Genomic DNA, 19,150 nt, shown 5'->3' on the forward strand with positions numbered 1-19,150 from the left:
CATGTGTAATCCTCGACTTCAACTTGCAACGTTACTTCATTAATTTAGGAACAGGAAAAATATTTAAACAACAATTTCCTTGTAATAAAATGCTCTAAAACTTTCAATTGAAACCTAAGAATGCATTATGCTGCATTATTAATATGTACTAGTCTTTTTCATTTCACTTCTACTCCATCAATTTTTTGGTACTAAAATGCTCTAAATGTCTCAGATGAGCCCTGAAAATACATTTCCTCTTGATAAATCACGTGTAATCCTCGACTTCAACTTGCAACGTTACTTCATTAATTTATGAACAGGAAAAATATTTAAACAAAATTTCTTTGTAATAAAATGCTCTAAAACTTTCAGTTGAAACCTAAGAATGCATTACGTTGCATTATTAATATGTACTAGTCTTTTTCATTTCACTTCTACTCCATCCATTGATCAATGTTACAAAACTAAAACAACAGGCAAAGCTGTTGCACTGAACACAGCATTTATCTGAAAAGATTCTGCTCCTCATGTTTAACCTGGTACATATCTTCTTGAATAGATTGACTGCCTACTGCAATGAAAGTACCAAAATATTTACCATGGAAAAGCATACTTTGATAATGCATAAACTTAAATTAGACTAACTTAATATTTAGTATTTACTCATTAAACTGTATTAACTCAACTCATATATTGATTAGGCAGGTGAGGAAGGATTTTGGATGGCGCACATCCCTTCCTGAGTAGGTGTCAATGCATGGGAATTCTCTTTTGTGGAATGTGAAGCACTTTCAAACCCCAATCCAATATCTGACTTTGTGTCACTGTGAACAGATATTGACTGTGATGGTGCTGCTCGCTGCAAAATGCTCACAGACAAATATATGAATCAGTGTGATAAGCGATACAGAAAGAAAGAAGATTAACCATAAATCAAATCAGATAAGTGACATCCTTGAAAACCGGTTGTCATTTTATATAACAGTGTCTCAAGCCATACTATAAACAAAATGAAGATCGAACATTAAAACCAACACAACAAAAGTTCATTACAGACAGCTGCCAGAAATAACTCCTTCAGTGCCTTACACAGCAGTCAACTGACTGCCATGCTCAATGGTCAGCCAAATCAGCCATTTCATCAGTTAATCTCAGCCACAAGTGCTCTAATTGTCACATGACAGGATGGAAATAATCTCATTAATGTACTGGAGTAAAAGTTGTAACATAACTTCGAAAAGGACACCACTAATTCATCCCATGAATATCAATCTAAGGCGTGTTTGAAAGGGGGAATTGGAACAAAAAACCTTCTAATACCTCCCACGAATCTCTTCTTCAAAGTAATACAGTAAGAACATCAAAACCTGCTAAGAAGAATCCCTTCTGTACTAATATTGGGTGGAAAACTACTAAATTTTGCTGTGTTTCTAAAATTTGCAAAATTCAATATGTTACTATTTTCACTTCTTAATTCACTGATCTCTGACATGAATGCACTTTTCCTTGCTAAATATGACTCCTAACCTTCATACCCATGAATTCTTCTTTGGGATAAACTCAAGTGAACGCTGAAATATCTCCCATTTGCCCAAAACTGCCATAATTGGCTCTTCAGTGAATTTCCCTGGAAGAAACTAATGCTCCAAAAGTCAACAAAAACTTGCCAATACCAAGTGAGGTCAAGCCAGTACGTCCTCAACATAGTTAGCATGAGTAACTTGCCTTCGAATATTTCAATTGACTTGGATAGGAATATCACCTTTGCTTCATAACCTGTGCCTTGGCCAATTATTGAAAACAACCAAGTGTCGAAAAGAAAATAAATTAGGTTTTTGGTCTTGACCAAAATGATAAGCTAGCTAGGGTCATGGGTCAAACCAAATTGCCAGTACGTCCTCAACATAGTTAGCATGAGTAACTTGCCTTAGAATATTTCAATTGACTTGGATAGGAATATCACCTTTGCTTCATAACCTGTGCTTTGGCCAATTATTGAAAACAACCAAGTGTCGAAAAGAAAATAAATTAGGTTTTTGGTCTTGACCAAAATGATAAGCTAGCTAGGGTCTTGGGTCAAACCAAATTGCCATGGATCATGTTACCACAAAATTTAGCACCCTAGTGCAAAACCTCACTAAGCACTCTGGATTAAGGGCAACAATGGGACCAGTCACCATTGTCACCTTAGTAATTGTTCCTCTCCTAATCTCTGGATGGATATTATCCCCACAAGGGACGCTTCCCCAACAGATCTCAGAGATTAGATAACCCAAGAACTCTCAAACTAAATACCCCTCAAGGGTTTTGCTAAATAGAAAACCCAAAATGACATTCAATAAAGTAGGGCTAACACACACTACCAATAAATCATCAGTTGTTATACATTAGGTATTTTTAATCAATACAACTTACAGCATGCAAAATTTATGACAGCAATAACTAAACAACCTATAAATGACAATAAACTATAAATAAACAAAGGCTATTCAATAAGTAAACAAGGAAACAGGTTGCAACAATTTTTCAATGGCTGAAAATGCAAAAACAGCTATAAAACCCTAGACAAAAGTCCTAAAAATAAGGCCAAAAATGCATAAAATAGCTATGAAACCCAGACGACAGCCCTGAAAAGATGGTTGAAAATGCATTAAAAAAATATTTCGTTTTTTCAAAGCAATACATGCAAAGCCTAACCCTAGGACTATGAGGTCCAAATATCATGCTATGAAATGCAGATTTTTTCGTAACCTAACCTAAATTTACCCTATAAGAACAATTAACCAACCAAAAAAAAATAAAAAATAGGGTTCTAAAGTTTAAAAAAATGACATACTAAATGGACTAGTGCCTTTTCTCAATCTTGGGCTAACGAAGTCAAAGGGTGAGGTCAATGGTACAACGATACACAAAAAATAATTCTCTAAAAAATAATAATTTTAAACACTCAGACAAAAAATCTACATTTTGCATACAAATGTAATTAATAAAATATATATTTCATGACCTTTTCGTTAAAAATGACATGTTAAATAAAAGTATTTCATGAAAAAATTGAATAAAAAAAGTTGGAAAACAGCAAATTTTGTGAATTTTTTATGAATATTATATCCAAAAATGATGACATTTGAAGCTTTTTTCCAAAAAAAATGATGACATTTGAAGCTTTTTTCCAAAAAAATTGATTCATAAAATTTTAAGTAAGAATAACAAAACAAACAAAAAAAAACATAACAAAAAAAACAACAAAATCTTTAAAAAAAATTAAAATACAATTAAATTAAAAAAGAAAAAAAAAACATAACAAAAAAAAAAAAAAACATTACCACAATTTTTTTTACAAAAAAATAAATAAAACAAAAACATTAAAAAATTTCAAACAAAAAACATTAAAGTAAAAAATAAAAAACATCATTAAAAACATAAAAATATATATATATATATATATATATATATATATAGGCCCAAGGGGGCCTGGCCTACCAAAATCGATTCCAAGAATCGACCTTGGCCGCCCAAGGCTCGGCCTCAGGCCTGGGCGGTATAATTAAAAAATACGTATTTCAAGACTTTTTCACTAAAAATGACATGTTAAATAAAAGATTTTTACGTAAAAATTGAATAAAAAAGTTGGAAAAATAGCAATTTAAAAAAAATAAAAATAAAAATAAAAAATTATCAATATTATATCCAAAAATGATGACATTTAAAGTTTCTTCTTCCAAAAAAATGATTCATAAAACTTTTAAGTAAAAATAACAAAAAAAAACAATTAAAAATAAAAACAAGATCTTAAAAATAAAAATTTAAAACATAAAAATACAATTAAATTAAAAATAAAAATAAAACATAACAAATAATAAAAACATTAGAAACAAAAAAAATAACATTAACACAAATTTTTTTACAAAAATTAAATAAATAAAAGACATTAAAAAAATTGAAAAAAAAAAATAAAAAATAACAAACATTATTAAAAACATTAAAAATATATATAAAAATAAAAACAAAAAACAGAGGCACGAGGGGTCTGGGCTGCCAAAATCAATTGGCGGGGGGATTTGTTTTTCCCTGCCTAGGCCCAAGGCCCCACGGTCCTGGGCGGCCAAGGTCTAGCACCGTGGCCACAAGCTTGGGCGGGGTGGGGCTACACATCCCTGCCCCGCGCGACCATGGTCATGCATTGGCTGCCCAGGGCTGGCCTTGGGCTTGGGCAGCCAAGGGATTTTGATAGTATTATCTCTCCTTCGGGAACATCAGTTATATGGAAAGCTATCCAAGTGTTCCTTCATTTAGAAGAAGATTCATTACCTAGGTCATATTATATCTGGGGAAGGAATCTCAATAGATCCTGAGAAGGTAAAAGCAATCATGGGGTGACAGAGTGTGCATGAAGTGCAAAGTTTTATGGGTTTAGCCAGATACTATCGAAGGTTTGTAGAAGGGTTCTCAAAAATAGCAAATCCTATCACAACCCTCCAGTGTAAAGGAGTTAGATATGAGTGGACCGATGAATGTTACATGGCATTTTCTGAGCTTAAAAGATTGTTAACTAGTGCACTAATCTTGCGCGTACTTGACATGGACAAAGACTTTACCATATGTACTGATGTATCCAAGCAAGGATTAGGTGCAGTATTAATGAAAGGTAGGGGAGTAAAAGCGTATGCTTCAAGGAAGTTAAAGCCTCATGAAGAACTCTACGCTACGCTTGATTTAGAATTGGTCGTTGTAGTACTAGCGTAAAAGATATGGAGACACTATCTTGTAGGGAGAAGCTTTGTGCTTCAAAGCGACCACCAAAGTTTGTAATATTTGTTTACCCAACGGGACTTGAATGCTAGGCAAAGACGATGGAGTGAATTCTTAAGTGAGTATGACTTTAAAATTTTGTACATTAAAGGGAAGGAGAATGTCGTGACAGATGCTCTAAGTAGAAGACCAAGGATATTTTCCCTCATACCTATCAAGGTAGACATGAGGAAGCAAGTGTTAGAACATCTCCTGGAAAACAATTGGTATTTAAAAGTGAGATCTGGGCTTGATAGTAAAGGTCCAAAAGAACCTAAGTTTGAGGGATACGAACTAGAGGATGATGGATTGTTACGATTCCATGGAAGGATGTATATTCCTGATAGTGGAGATATCCGAAATACAATTCTTAAGGAAGCCCACAAAGCACTTTACTATGCGCATCCTGGGGTAAAGAAAATGTATGCTTATATAAAGAAACTTTTCTTTTGGGTAGGCATGAAGCACAATATTGTCCAATTCATTGCAAAATGTTTTGAATGTCAGCAAGTGAATGCTAGCCATTCTCACCCGGCAGGTCACCTGCAATCTCACGACATTCCTATGACCAAATGGGAGGAGCTGATTTCTATGGATTTTATTGTCAAACTACCTCATACTCCACAAAGGCACAATGCCATGGTGGATAAACTAACGAGCCCGTTTTATCCCGTAAGGGATACCTATGAAGTTGTTGACGTAGCTTGAGTATCTAAAAATGAAATCATTAGATTTCATGGAGTTCCTAAGAAAATCATATCAGATATGGATTCACTATTCACTTCTAGGTTTTGGACTTGTATTTAGTCAAACTTAGGTACTCAACTAAATTTAAGTGCAACCTATCATCCAGAGATTGATGGACAAATAAAAAGTGTGAACCAAGTACTAGAAGATATGCTAAGGATGTATGTTATGGATCAACAAACACATTGGGAAAAGTAATTGCACTAGGTTGAATTTTCATACAATAAAAACTACCACAGTTCAATCGGAATGCCTCCATTTGAAGCGTTATATGGAAGACCTTGCAAAACACCGCTAAATTGGGACAGGGTAGAAGACCGGGTGATATTAGGACCATAATTAATTCAAGAGATGGAAGAAAAAGTAAAACAAATTAGACAATGGTTAAAGGAGGCACAAGATAGACAGAAGAGTTATGTTGAAGCTCACAGGACAAATAGGAATTATAAAAAAATAGGGATCAAGTTTTCATCCGCATCAGACCAAACAAAAGCACCATCTGGTTTGGAAAAGGAACAAAGTTCTCACCCTGATTTATTGGGCTATTCAAAGTTTTGGAAAAAGTTGGACCTGTCACCTATTGTCTTGCACTGCCACCCCACTTGCATAAAGTTCATAATGTATTTCATATATCTGTATTAAGAAATTACATAACTAAGAAATCTTACTGTAGGTATCGGACAAGGGAACCATTTCGGTCAAACCATTATGTATACTAGAACATAGGGTCCAACAGCTCAGGAACCGCCTAGTAGACCAAGTTAAGGTCCAGTAGGATAAGTATAGTCCTAGATCGACTTCCTGGGAAGAAATAGAGGCCATATGCCATAAATACCCCAACTTGTTTTGATTTTGAAACACTTAAAACCTTATTTGTATATCTTTACTTTAGTTTGGCGAGATACTATTATTTTGAATTGTTCTTGATCCAAGTGAATGTTGGTGGCCACCCGCCTATCCAACTTGGACCCCCACAACTATCTCTTTCAGTTTCCTTAATTGTAGCACAATTTACTATTTTTGGCAATTTTTCGGGTCCTAAACTTCCAGAGCCGTTTTGAGGCCCTAAACGACGTTTTTTGGGAAAACTAAGATTAATGTTGGTCATTCAAAAATTGTATTCCTCGGATAGATCTTTCTAACGAGGTATTGTGCGCGTCAAATGGAGATCGTATGCCAAAGTTACGACTCCGGGAAGTTGATGTACCAATTTACCCAAATGGGGCCAATAGTTTGGCGCTTTATCTCCTAGGGTTAGGTTTTTGGGAGTTTAGGGTTTTCCATTGTATCTCAATAATAAATAGGCCTTTGAGCCTCATTGTAACAGAGTTCAAAGGCATGTAGCTGCCACATCTCTCCTCAAAGATAAGTTACCATCACCCGAGCTAGTTTATTTCCATTTCTATTTGTAAGCATATTTCAGTATTTTACATTAATGAAATGAAGTATTATTTTTGCTGCATCTTTGTATTTATGTTTATTTCTGTACTTTATTGTGTTCTTGTTTAAATCTAGATCAGTGGTATCAGAGTGATCTGCTCTTTCTCTGTTTTTCTTTGCATGTCCCCAACGAGGTCGAGATATAAGGAGTTAGGGCTTGAACTAGTCGAACCTTTGCAAGACCAGACTCGCAAATCCCGACAACCTCCCATGGCGGATGGAAAGAAAGAAGAGGGGGCAAGAGATCCTATCAAAATATTGCTCAAAGAAGCCCTTGAGCGACAAAAGAACGCGATGATGGACAACTTTTCCAGAATCCTTCAGCGGCTACCCAAGGGCGACGCACTTACTTCCAGCAGCTACTCTAGAAATGCCACACCCTTCAAGGTACAAGTTAACTTTGATATCCCCATATTCGAGGGTCAGATAGATGTAGATGTCGTAGATAAATGGTTAAATCTGCTAGAAGGGTATTTTTTTGTTCATGATTTTTCTAGCTAGGAAAAGATTACTTTTGCTCTTCTCAAAGCCGCCCGCCACGTCAAGGACTAGTGGGAAATCTACTGCAAGTAGAAGGATGAAAGTACGGCCTCACTGTTTTCATCCACACCCACTTGGAATTCGTTCCGAAACGCCATCAAGTGGACCACGTTGCGACAAGGAAGGGACCGAGATGTGTCAGAGTTCACAAATATTCTCCATACCCTTCACACGAAGTTGGGTATCAAGGATTCTGAGAAGCATTTGGTACTCAAGTACCGAAGCTGCCTACATAGGTACATCTAGGATGAGATGGAGTTCCTGGACATCTCCTCGCTCGACACAGCGTACCAATACGCTGTCAAGATCAAGCGAAATTTTAAACAGAAGAAGCGAGACTTTGGATCTGCGAATCCGAAGCAAGGGAAAGGCTTCCCCAAACCGCAGAACCAAGGAAAAAGCCAAGATGGTGACCCAAGACAACCTTTCGAAGCCACAAGAAAAGAATAACACCACAAAGCCAAAAAAAAGACACAGGAAAGTGGTGTGAGTTCCATAAGAGCCCCACTCATAACACAAACGAATGTTGGGCCAAGCAGTCACTGGTGGATGAGTTGAAGGTTTCAGAATCAGATGAACGTTCCAACCCTGAGTTAGAACCCGACAAGAGGAATGACAAAGGGAAGCAGATCATTGATGCAGAGCCCAACGCCACTGTTGCCACCGCTAAGATCTAGAAGAATGAGCCCAAAGATCTAGAGGAGGGGGAGCATCGTTTCCACTCACAAATGTGGGTGAAGGGTTCATTGCTGCAATTCATTGTTGACAGTGGCAGCCAAAAGAACCTCATTTCAGCAGAGATCGTGAAGCGGCTGGGCCTATTGATCATACCACACCCGCAACCGTACAGCATCGGATGGCCTCACCAAGGACAAGATCTCCGAGTCTGCCAGCAGTGTTGCCTTCCCTACAGCATCAAGCCCTTCACAGATGAGGTATTGTGTGATGTTGCGCCTCTGATGTTTGTGATGTATTATTATGACAACCATACTTATGGAAGCGACATGTCGTGTATGAGTCAAGGCCTCGCGCTGTTATAATTTCTTCGGGTAATTCATTATACAGGATAACGGAGGTAGCCCCACCTACGGCCACCTCTTTGATCTCTGCTAAGAAATGCAGTAAGATCGTCTCCCAGGCTAGGAAATTCATTTTCTTTCTGGTTCGCACTCAAAGTAGGGGAAGATCATAGCCACATCCATGGCCCCCAGGAAGGGTTCCTCCACACAGAGGAAGCAGGGGGATGCAGTCATGAAAGAATACAGGAACATCTTCTCCTCACCCACAGGGGTACCGTTGCACTGTCAGGTCAAGCATTCGTTCGATCAGACTCCCGGAGCACCTCTACCCAACAGGAAGATATATCATCGCTCCATTGTGAAAAATGCCAAGTACAAGAAACGACATGGTTAGCATTGGGTGCCACACAAGTTTCAAGTGGGCGAAAAAGATTAGTTTCATTTGCGGAAAGAACACCTTACGGGCGCCCATCAGAAGCTCAGACCACTCCGATATGGTCCTTACACCATTACCAAGGTTGTGGGAAACAATGCTTTGGAGCACAACATTCCCCTATTCCTTGGCTTGCACAGAGTGCTCAATGTGGCCTGGCCTCGACCATGCTTCCCACCATTACTGGACACATCAGAGATTGTAGAACAACTCACCAGGGACCAAGTTCAGCAGAAGTTTCCCCATCTCATGGAGGCACTCAACGCAATGGGGACCATTGCTTCCTAAGGGGGGAGGAATGATCCAGGTGGATGTTGGTGGCCACCTGCCTATCCCACTTGGACCCCCACAACTGTCTCTTTCAGTTTTTCAGTTTCCTTAATTGTAGCACAATTTACTATTTTTGGCAGTTTTTCAGGTCCTGAACTTCCAGAGCCGTTTTGAGGCCCTAAACGACGCTTTTTGGGAAAACTGGGACCAACATGGGTTATGGACCAATGTTGGTCATTCAAAAGTTGTATTCCTCAGATAGATCTTTCTAATGAGGTATTGTGCGCGTCAAACGAAGATCGTATGCTAAAGTTACGACCCCTAGAAGTTGATGTACCAATTTACCCAAACGGGGCTCATAGTTTGGTGCTTCCTCTCCTAGAGTTAGGTTTTTGGATTTTTAGGGTTTTCCATTGTATCTCAATAATAAATAGGCCTTTGAGCTTCATTGTAACAGAGTTGAGAGGCATGCAACCACCACATCTCTCCTCAGAGATAAGCTACCATCGCCAGAGCTAGTTTATTTCCATTTATGTTTGTAAGCATATTTCAGTATTTTATGTTAATGAAATGAAGTATTATTTCTATTTGTATTTATGTTTATTTAAGTACTTTATTGCGTTCCTATTTAAATCTGGATTAGTGGTATCAGAGCGGTATGCTCTTTCTCTATTTTTCTTTGCATGTCCCCAACGAGGTCGGGATATAAGGAGTTAGGGCTTGAACTAGTCGAACCTTTGCAAGACCAGCCTCCCATGGCGGATGAGAAGAAAGACGAGGGGGCTAGAAATCCTATCAAAATATTGCTCGAAGAAGCCCTAGAGCGACAAAGGAATGCGATGATGGACAACTTTGCCCGAATCCTTCAACGGCTACCTAGGGGTGACGCACTTACTTCCAGCAGCTACTCTGGAAACGCCACACCCTTCGAGGTACAAGTTAACTTTGATATCCCCATATTCAAGGGTCAAAGAGATGCAGATGCCGTAGATAGATGGTTAAATCTGCTAGAAGGGTATTTTTCTGTTCATGATTTTTCCAGTTGGGAAAATATTACTTTTTCTCTTCTCAAAGCCGCCCCCCACGTCAAGGACTGGTGGGCAAACTACTACGAGCAGAAGGATGAAAGTACGACCTTACTGTTTTCAACAACACCCACTTGGAATTTGTTCCAGGATGCCATCAAGGAGCAATACTACCTTGTCGGAAGCTATGAGGATAAATACATAAAATGGACCATGTTACGGCAAGGATGGTACCAAGATGTGTCGGAGTTCACAAATATTCTCCATACCCTTCGCACGAAGTTGGGTATCAAGGATTCTGAGAAGCATTTGATACTCAAGTACCGCGGCTGCATACATAAGTACATCTGGGATGAGATGGAGTTTCTGGACATCTCCTCGCTCAGCACGGCGTACCGATACACTGTCAAGATCGAGCAGAAGTTTAAATAGAAAAAGCGAGACTTTGGATCCGCGAATCCGAAGCAAGAGAAAGGCTTCCCCAAACCACAGAACCAAGGACAAAGCCAAGACAGTGTGACCCAAGACAACTTGTCGAAGTCACAAGAAAAGAAAAACACCACGAACTCAAGAAAGGACACAAGAAAGTGGTGTGAGTTCCATAAGAGCCCCACTCATAACAAAAATGAGTGTCGGGCCAAGCAGTCACTGATGGCCGAGTTGAAGGCTTCAGAATCAAATGCATGTTTCGACCCTGAGTCAGAACCTGACAAGAGGAATGACAAAAGGAAGTAGATCATTGATGTGAAGCCCAGCGCCATTGTTGCCACCGCTAAGATCCAAAAGAATGAGACCGAAGATCCAGAGGAGGGGAAGCGTCTTTTCCACTCACAAATGTGGGTGAAGGGTTCACCGCTGCAATTCATTGTCGACAGTGGCAGCCAAAAGAACCTCATTTTAGCAGAGGTCATGAAGCGGCTGGGCCTACTGACCATACCACACCCGCAACCGTACAATATCAGGTGGCTTCACCAAGGACGAGATCTTTGAGTCCACCAGTAGTGTCGCCTTCCCTACAGCATCAAGCCCTTCACAGATGAGGTATTGTGTGATGTTGCGCCATGTTTGTGATGTATTTTTAGGACAGCCATACTTATGGAAGCAACATGTTGTGTATGAGTCAAGGCCTCGCGCTGTTATTATTTCTTCGAGTAATTCATTATACAGGATAACGGAGGTAGCCCCACCTACCGCCACCTCTTTGATCTCTGCTAAGAAATGCAGTAAGATCGTCTCCCAGGCTAGGAAATTCATTTTCTTTCTGGTTCGCTCTCAAAGTAAGGGGAAGATCGTAGCCACATCCATGGCCCCCGGGAAGGGTTCCTCCACGTAACAGAAGCAGGGAGATGCAGTCATGAAAGAATACATGAACATCTTCTCCTCACCCACAGGGGTACCGTTGCACTGTCAGGTCAAGCATTCGTTTGATCTGACTCTCAGATACCCAACAGGAAGATATATCACCGCTCCATTGTGAAAAATGCCAAGTACAAGAAACGACATGGTGAGCATCGGGTGCCACACAAGTTTCAAGTGGGCGACAAAGTTTAGTTTCATTTGCAGAAAGAACGCCTTACGGGCACCCATCAGAAGCTCAGACCACTCCGATATGGTCCTTACACCATTACCAAGGTTGTGGGAAACAATGCTTTGGAGCACAACATTCCCCTATTCCTTGGCTTGCACCGGGTGTTCAATGTGGACCGCCCTCGACCATGCTTCCCACCATTACTGGACACATCAGAGATTACAGAACAACTCATCAGGGAGCAAGTTCAGTAGAAGTTTCCCCATCTCATGGAGGCACTCAACGCAATGGAGACCATTGATTCCTAAGGGTGGATGTTGGTGGCCACCTGCCTATCCCACTTGGACCCCCATAACTGTCTCTTTCAGTTTCTCAATTTCCTTAATGTAGCACAATTTACTATTTTTGGCAGTTTTTTGGGTCCTGAACTTCCGGAGCCGTTTTGAGGCCCTAAACGACGATTTTTGGGAAAATTGGGATCAACACGGGATATAAATCGAAGTTGGTCATTCAAAAGTTGTATTCCTCGGATAGATCTTTCTAACGAGGTATTGTGTGCGTCAAACGAAGATCGTATGCCAAAGTTACGACCTCGGGAAGTTGATGTACCAATTTACCCAAACAGAGCCCATAGTTTGCGCTTCATCTCCTAGGGCTAGGTTTTTGGATGTTTAGGGTTTTCCATTGTATCTCAATAATAAATAGGCCTTTGAACCTTATTGTAACAGATTTCAGAGGCATGTAGCTGCCACATCTCTCCTCAGAGATAAGCTACCATCGCCTGAGCTAGTTTATTTCCATTTCTGTTTCTAAGCATATTTTAGTATTTTACATTAATGAAATGAAGTTTTATTTCTGTTGCATCTCTGCATTTATGTTTACTTTTGTACTTTATTGCGTTCCTGTTTAAATCCGGATCAGCGCTATAACTATGAAGGATTACATGTAAGAATAATTTCAAATTATTTTCTTAACATTGCAAACACATGGATACCAATATGAAATATGTTATTTGCTTAACATTGTTGGTACATGGATACCAACATGAAATTTATTATTTTCTTAACACTGCTGGTACATGATACTAATATAAATTATGAATTAGGTTATAGATGTGATGTCTCTAATTTCTATTTTGGTGAGATGGAAATAAAAGAATGGCTACACTTGACTACTTAATATGAAAGCGAACTTATAGATAAATTGGCTAAACATAGCCAAATATGTAATATGAACTCAAAGATCCATATCGTAGATAGCAACATATTTGGAATGCACAAAAGCTATTATTTGAATACAGTTTGCTTTAAATATAATGATGCATATGTTATAATGTGTGTACAAGTTTTTACATTGCAGATAGTATCATTACCAAACCAACCACGTGATGACAAAATTCCAATAACAATTGAGACTCCATGAGATTCCATGATAAGATGTTGACCCTAGTCCTACTAGGAGGGGTGGAGGTGTTTCTCACCATTTATCCTCCATAACCTGAAGTCATGGGAGGATTGTGCGAGTCATGCTCCCCTAGACGTATGATGATAATTTTTAGATGCCTACTGGGAGATTAGGTCGATATAATCAATGTTGTCACCCTTGAGGTTTATGAATGGTTAGGTCAGTATAGGTGATTCCATGGCATATTCCAGTGGAGGGCAGATAGGATGGGAGCAAAAGAGATTAAGAAGGATAGAATGATTGTAGAATAGCTTGGGAGCCCGACTGAAGCAGGGCTTGACTATTAAAAATTGTAAACCTATAAATGTTCAAAACACAAATTTTGAAGAAGTGTCCTCACATTAAATAAGTAATTATGGGGCATAATTCTTATATGATTACACTAATTGCTAAAATAATTACTGATATACTATATAAACCTTAACTTCAGGACAAAGTTTTCTAAAGGATGGGTGTATGTAATGACCCAACTCAAGTTATTGATTACATAGAAATATTAGCATGCATACAAGACATGCATATGATAGCTACATATGCATGTATTGTGTACTAATTAATTATGGAAAATGTCCAATTATAAGGTAATGAATTAATTATGCAAGCGCTAAGTAAATACCAATGTACCATAATCTAATGAATATACGTTGTGGACTACTTGTTATACAACCAACATAATATAACTAGTACATTATTCAAAAATATATAAATATAAGGAATTTTGATATATTATATATTATATATCAAATGAAAGGAACATACTATATAAATATATAAGTTCTAAATTAAATTATTAAATTTTACAAAGGGGAAGGAACTAACTATAAAAAAAACAAAAATCTATATTATTATAAAAGAACTAACCATATAAGTCTTAACTAAATATTAAACTTTAAAAGGGTATAATTTAATAAAATATTAAATATTTCTTTAATAAAAGAAAGGTATTACTTAACTCAGTTAAATATCACTTGAACGAGATATTAAGTGATGAATGTCAATGCATAAAATATGACCACCTCTTTAAGACATTGTGAGGAGCCACGTAACTGACAGAAGGCAAGAAACCATGCCTCATTGTAGAAGCGGCGGAGGGTTGAAAAATGATGATGTTTGGAATATAAGGGGATGCGGGAGGTATACAGAAGAGGGATTTTTTTTGTATCTCACAGTTAGAGAAGAAAAGTTGGGAGCAGCCACAGATAGAGAATAACATTGCGTCTTAATTGTTCTTGGGGCTTTGGGCACGCGGGCCAGAAAATCTTCATTTTTGAAGTTTTATGGATCTAGGAACCGGATAGGCTAGGAAGAAAATGGCGGTTTTGGTTGCGTGGTCCCGCTCCCTTATTCGCTTATATTACCCCTTTCCACTCATTATTACCCCATTCATCATTTCTCCCACCTAGGTCCACATTCCTCCACTGGGTCCACATAGGGTTCGCTCGCCCCTTCCCCTTGCCCACACCTTGGTTTAGGTTTGGAATGATGCCACGGAGGTTGATGCAGCTAAAAAGAAAGACAAAAGCATATTTTGCCACATTCAACAAGAAGATGTACCACAAAATGCAAAATATGGCCGAGACAAACACATTTAGCATGTGTGAAAAAGCCAATACATGAGCTCTACCCCATCATCATGGTTGTCACCCTAGTTCCTATAGGTTCTATGAGCCTCTTTCATCATATAGGAACCCATGATTGCCCCAACCCCTAGTGAGCAATGAACCGTCCTACCTTAAAAGGGGGTATTCACTGCTATATCTTGTGCATTATGTTCTTACCCCTTGAGCCCCGAGAAATTAATCAAATAAAATCATAAAAAGGCAAAAGGCATATAAATAAGGGTGGAAAAATCAAGGTCGGGGCACCTCCTGTACCACGATTTCTCCCTCTTATACATCATAAAACCAAGTGTGAGATTCCCTTTTATTAGCTACCCTTGTACCCCTATATGTGACCCAGGGCTTCCCCTTCTCATCCCCTACTTCATTCACCTATTTGTCACATGCCACCACCTTGTGAAGGATTTACCTTTAACATATTATCCCCTTTAGAAGTAAAAACCACCTAATAGGATACTTGGTTAACCCCTTTTGGAGTTTAGGAGACATTGGCACATCCCGAAGCTCATTATGGAAGGGCAGGGCATTATGAAGTCCCCACCTGTGGTCCATGGTTGGTAAGCTCATTTACTCGATTTACCTAATGACTTGTTGTACTGGAAGCCTAGGGGATGCATTGGATCTTATGCAGGATTGCAGATGGTTTCCATCTTGGGTTTGGTTTCCCTATACGAGGTCCTAATCCTCCAGAAGGTTGCATTGACACATGTAGTGTGTGTGTTGAGAGCCAACGGCCTCCATAGCAGTAGACAACACTCCATGGATCCCCGAGGATGATCAGAGATGCTCAAGATACTCCCATTGGACAAGGATGATGCACTTGGTTCACCCTTGCCCAGCCGGCCCCACAAATGTACCATGCACTTGGTAGTTGACCCAAGACTTGTAGGATGATGTGGCATTCCCTTTCCATCATCAGAGCCCATGCAGAGAATCTACAAGCAACCTCCACTAATTTGGAGACCCATGAGGTTATTATTGTGTCCCCATGCCCATTGGGAGCACCACAGCTTTATTGTTTGAAGAACAAGGAGCCAACCCCTTGTCCATCACTTTTGAGGGTCCTAGCCTTCATTATCGCACCCATGGACCTTATTAGGCCTTTTAGAGGGCCCTACGACATGCATAGATTATTATTTGACCTCGAGAGGCTTATTATTTCATTTGTGAGCTAGTTTGGTGGGCTTGTCACCAAAAGTTAGATTATTAGAACATTATTTTTTTTTTTGGGGGGGGGGTTATGTAGGCCAATGAGGCTAATTCGAACTCCTCATTAGTGTAAAAATACAAGTGAGATGAGTTCATTTGCTCATCATCACTTTGGATTGGATCTCTTCTCTCTTTAGAACTTCACACTTTTTCTTGGAACATGAATTGGAACTTTATGGATGAATTTTGATGTGTGGATTGGTTTATCTTGTCTTGGAGCTTCTTTATTGTCAAATTGTGGATGGTTGGATATACTATATTACATGTAAGTGCATTCTTTTAATGCTATTCTTGTTTCACTTTGTCATATACACTGTATTGGGATTTTTGCTATTTTTAGGGCTAATTGTTGCATGAATTTATTGCTTAAATTGTGGAATTTTGTCTCTATATAGGCATCTCTCAATGTATGGGCCAGGTAATGTGAATGAAATCTCCTAGGGGTAATTCTATCAATATGAATTTATCTTGATAAGCCATCACCTTTTGCACATCGAAGTATAAGAGTTGCAAGATTGTTTCTCTTTGACCTAGAACGCTAGCGAAACAGTCTTGAGGCCTCCTTGACTAAGAACCAAAGGTCCTCACTCATATTTATCATAAAATCCATTCTCCCAAGACTAAGGCATTAATCTACCAATGGGTGGTCACCTAAAATCAACATCCTTTTCACCTTTTCCTAGGTCTAGCCAAGTTGGGTCACTTAGGGCATCATTTTCCGGCAAACTATCCCTCCAATAAGTTCGATCTCCTAGCCTCTCTCGCGCTGGTGTCTCCTCAATAGCTCCTCCAAATTTGAGGCCATTCTGACAGTGTAGTTGTGAGAAAAGCCAGACCTTAACTCCGAGATCAAACTTTGCCCTAACATCCCCAAGGCTAGTGCCTCATAGGATCAATTTTATACCTTTGAGTGAATATTCTTGCTTTGATCCCTCCCCACCTTGTCTAGGTCTTCGAACATCATTGATGCTAAACTCTCACCTCCTAACCTAGGTTGCGCCCACTAAGCACTTGGTCCCGTGTGGTCCCATTCCTTTGAAAAGACAATTCTTCAAGAACCGTACGCAATACCAACTTCAGTGAGGATTTTAGGGATTGGGAAATTCTTTCACAAGTCATATCCCCTAAGCCTAACCCTCAAATCCTCTCATTCCTCTCTAGAAGACAATGTACCTCGCTTAGAAAGCAAGCAAGCTCTATCCTTAAACCTCTTCTGAAAAGGGAATCATTTGGGTCACTCCACATCCATTCATTGATTTATCCTTCATTAGTGACTCCATAACATATTGGGTCTCCTCCCATTGGTGAAAGTTTGTAAATATAAGGGAGCCTTAGCTAAGGTGACAATGGGCTAAGTCTCCATTTGTTGCCCTTGGTCTAGCATTTGCCCTTTATGGATCCCCTTTAGGTCCCCTGCTAGTTTGAGCAGTAACAGGCCTCTATTACCTTCTCGGCATATGAGTTGCGGGTCTGAGCAATGAGAAGTGAGTTGCGGACCGATGTTTAATTTTTAACCTTAACTAAACCACGTTGCAAACAACAATGCAGCAACCCTAAAATTTAAAGCCCGTGCTTGTTGAGTCGAGGGCTGAAAATCGCCTCAATTTCCTAAATCACAATAAACCAGTGAGTTGCAAGTCAAACTCGGTCAACGCGAGTTTGACTTGCCAAGAGTTGAATCAAATCATTTGAGGGTCGAGCAGAGTTGGACTCACAATTAATCGCAAGTGATCTCACATTTCACTTGTATCAACAATAATAACTAAAGCCAAATTGTTTCTAGTGGAACCAACAATGGTAGATGTTGAAAAAAACAGCAAGTAAAAATTTCGGACCAATTAGATATTGACAACTTAGTCACTAGGAAAAATGAGTATTTTGATTAACAACTTACCAAAAGAATCATTTAAGATAAATTCAACATTATGATAATCTGCATTCTTGAGCTGAGTGATTTTGAGGTACGGGATTGGAAGTGTTCATACATTAAAAACCTAAGGCAAGAAATGATGAAACAGAAGCAAATATTTAAATATCTGATACAACTCACAAGAAGCTGAAAAGCCCAGAAGGCACGCCAAAATACACATACACCATAGAAATTTCAATAGAATACACTTACGATTACACAAACAAAACTACTTAATAATTTTAATACAAAACCTGTAATAGGAAAGAGAATCCAACCGTATTGTGCTGGTACTGCTCTCCAAAGATTAAAATTTGGTTTGATGGTGATGCAAGTGGCTCAACAATAACACCTTGCTGATTAGCTTCTGCATTTCTAGCCGCCTGGGGCTGCCGGTCCCCTTCTTTTTTGACAGAGTGTTTTGTTGCACGGGAAATCTTCAGTTTAGACTTTTGGGCTTCTTTCAACTTTGCAGAATTTGATTCTGAGGCCAGATTTTTCCTTGACATAGAAATACAGAAAATCAAATTAAATTGATTGTACGACAGCCTTACAGGGCACTATATATGAGGTGAGGAAACATTATCCAACGGTGGCAATGGATACATTACCACTAGCCCATACTTTTTAGTTACAACGCACTGCTTGATTGAATAATGGTAAGAATTACTAAATACTTGTAAGCCTCCAAAATATTCACCTGCTGAGGTAAGCATGAACAGCATGAGCAAAGCCTGGCTTATAAGAGAATAACAAACCACGTAAATGCTTCCCTTCAATATTTGATTCAATAGTGTATCCATAATGGAAAACATCAGTTATCTTGGCTTCAAATATCTTCTCTTCAACAGGCTTGAAATGGTACAAAGAAAATTTATCTGCACCCTCATCACAAACAGTAAAATATTAGGGAACTATTTGCAGTAGAGAATCTAACCCAAAAAAAATTATGTCACATCAGAACAGAAGCCATGAACGTAGGTTTGCAATTGCAATTATGTAATTATTAGTCAAATGTATATCTTTCTCGTTAGTACCAAAATTTACAATAGCTCTATGCCTTCAGAAACGAGGACTATAAAAAGCAATAATACCACCAAACTCAAAGGGTCATAAAATCCTGATCAACCAGGAATACCATAGACAAGACCTTGAGTTGCACCAAATGAGGGTC

The 19,150-nt window shown here is 38.9% G+C and overlaps 1 protein-coding gene across 1 annotated transcript in view; it reads right to left on the reverse strand.

Moving 5' to 3' along the window:
• Window positions 1-420: 420 nt before the first annotated feature.
• The window catches only part of LOC149228727 (protein GLUTELIN PRECURSOR ACCUMULATION 3-like), a 332,287-nt gene continuing 313,557 nt past the window's right edge, over window positions 421-19,150 (reverse strand). The window contains exons 9-11 of the mRNA XM_089375723.1: window positions 18,677-18,854; window positions 18,255-18,477; window positions 421-841 (exon numbers count right to left, since the gene is read on the reverse strand). Of these exons, the coding sequence (XP_089231849.1) occupies window positions 680-841; window positions 18,255-18,477; window positions 18,677-18,854 (563 nt within the window). The 3' untranslated portion in view covers window positions 421-679. The remainder of the gene's footprint in view (window positions 842-18,254; window positions 18,478-18,676; window positions 18,855-19,150) is intronic.

This window comes from Pinus tabuliformis, chromosome J (assembly GCF_031772625.1).
Source record: "Pinus tabuliformis cultivar Carrire ecotype Pingquan chromosome J, CPIR1, whole genome shotgun sequence".
Taxonomy (NCBI): Eukaryota; Viridiplantae; Streptophyta; class Pinopsida; order Pinales; family Pinaceae; genus Pinus; species Pinus tabuliformis.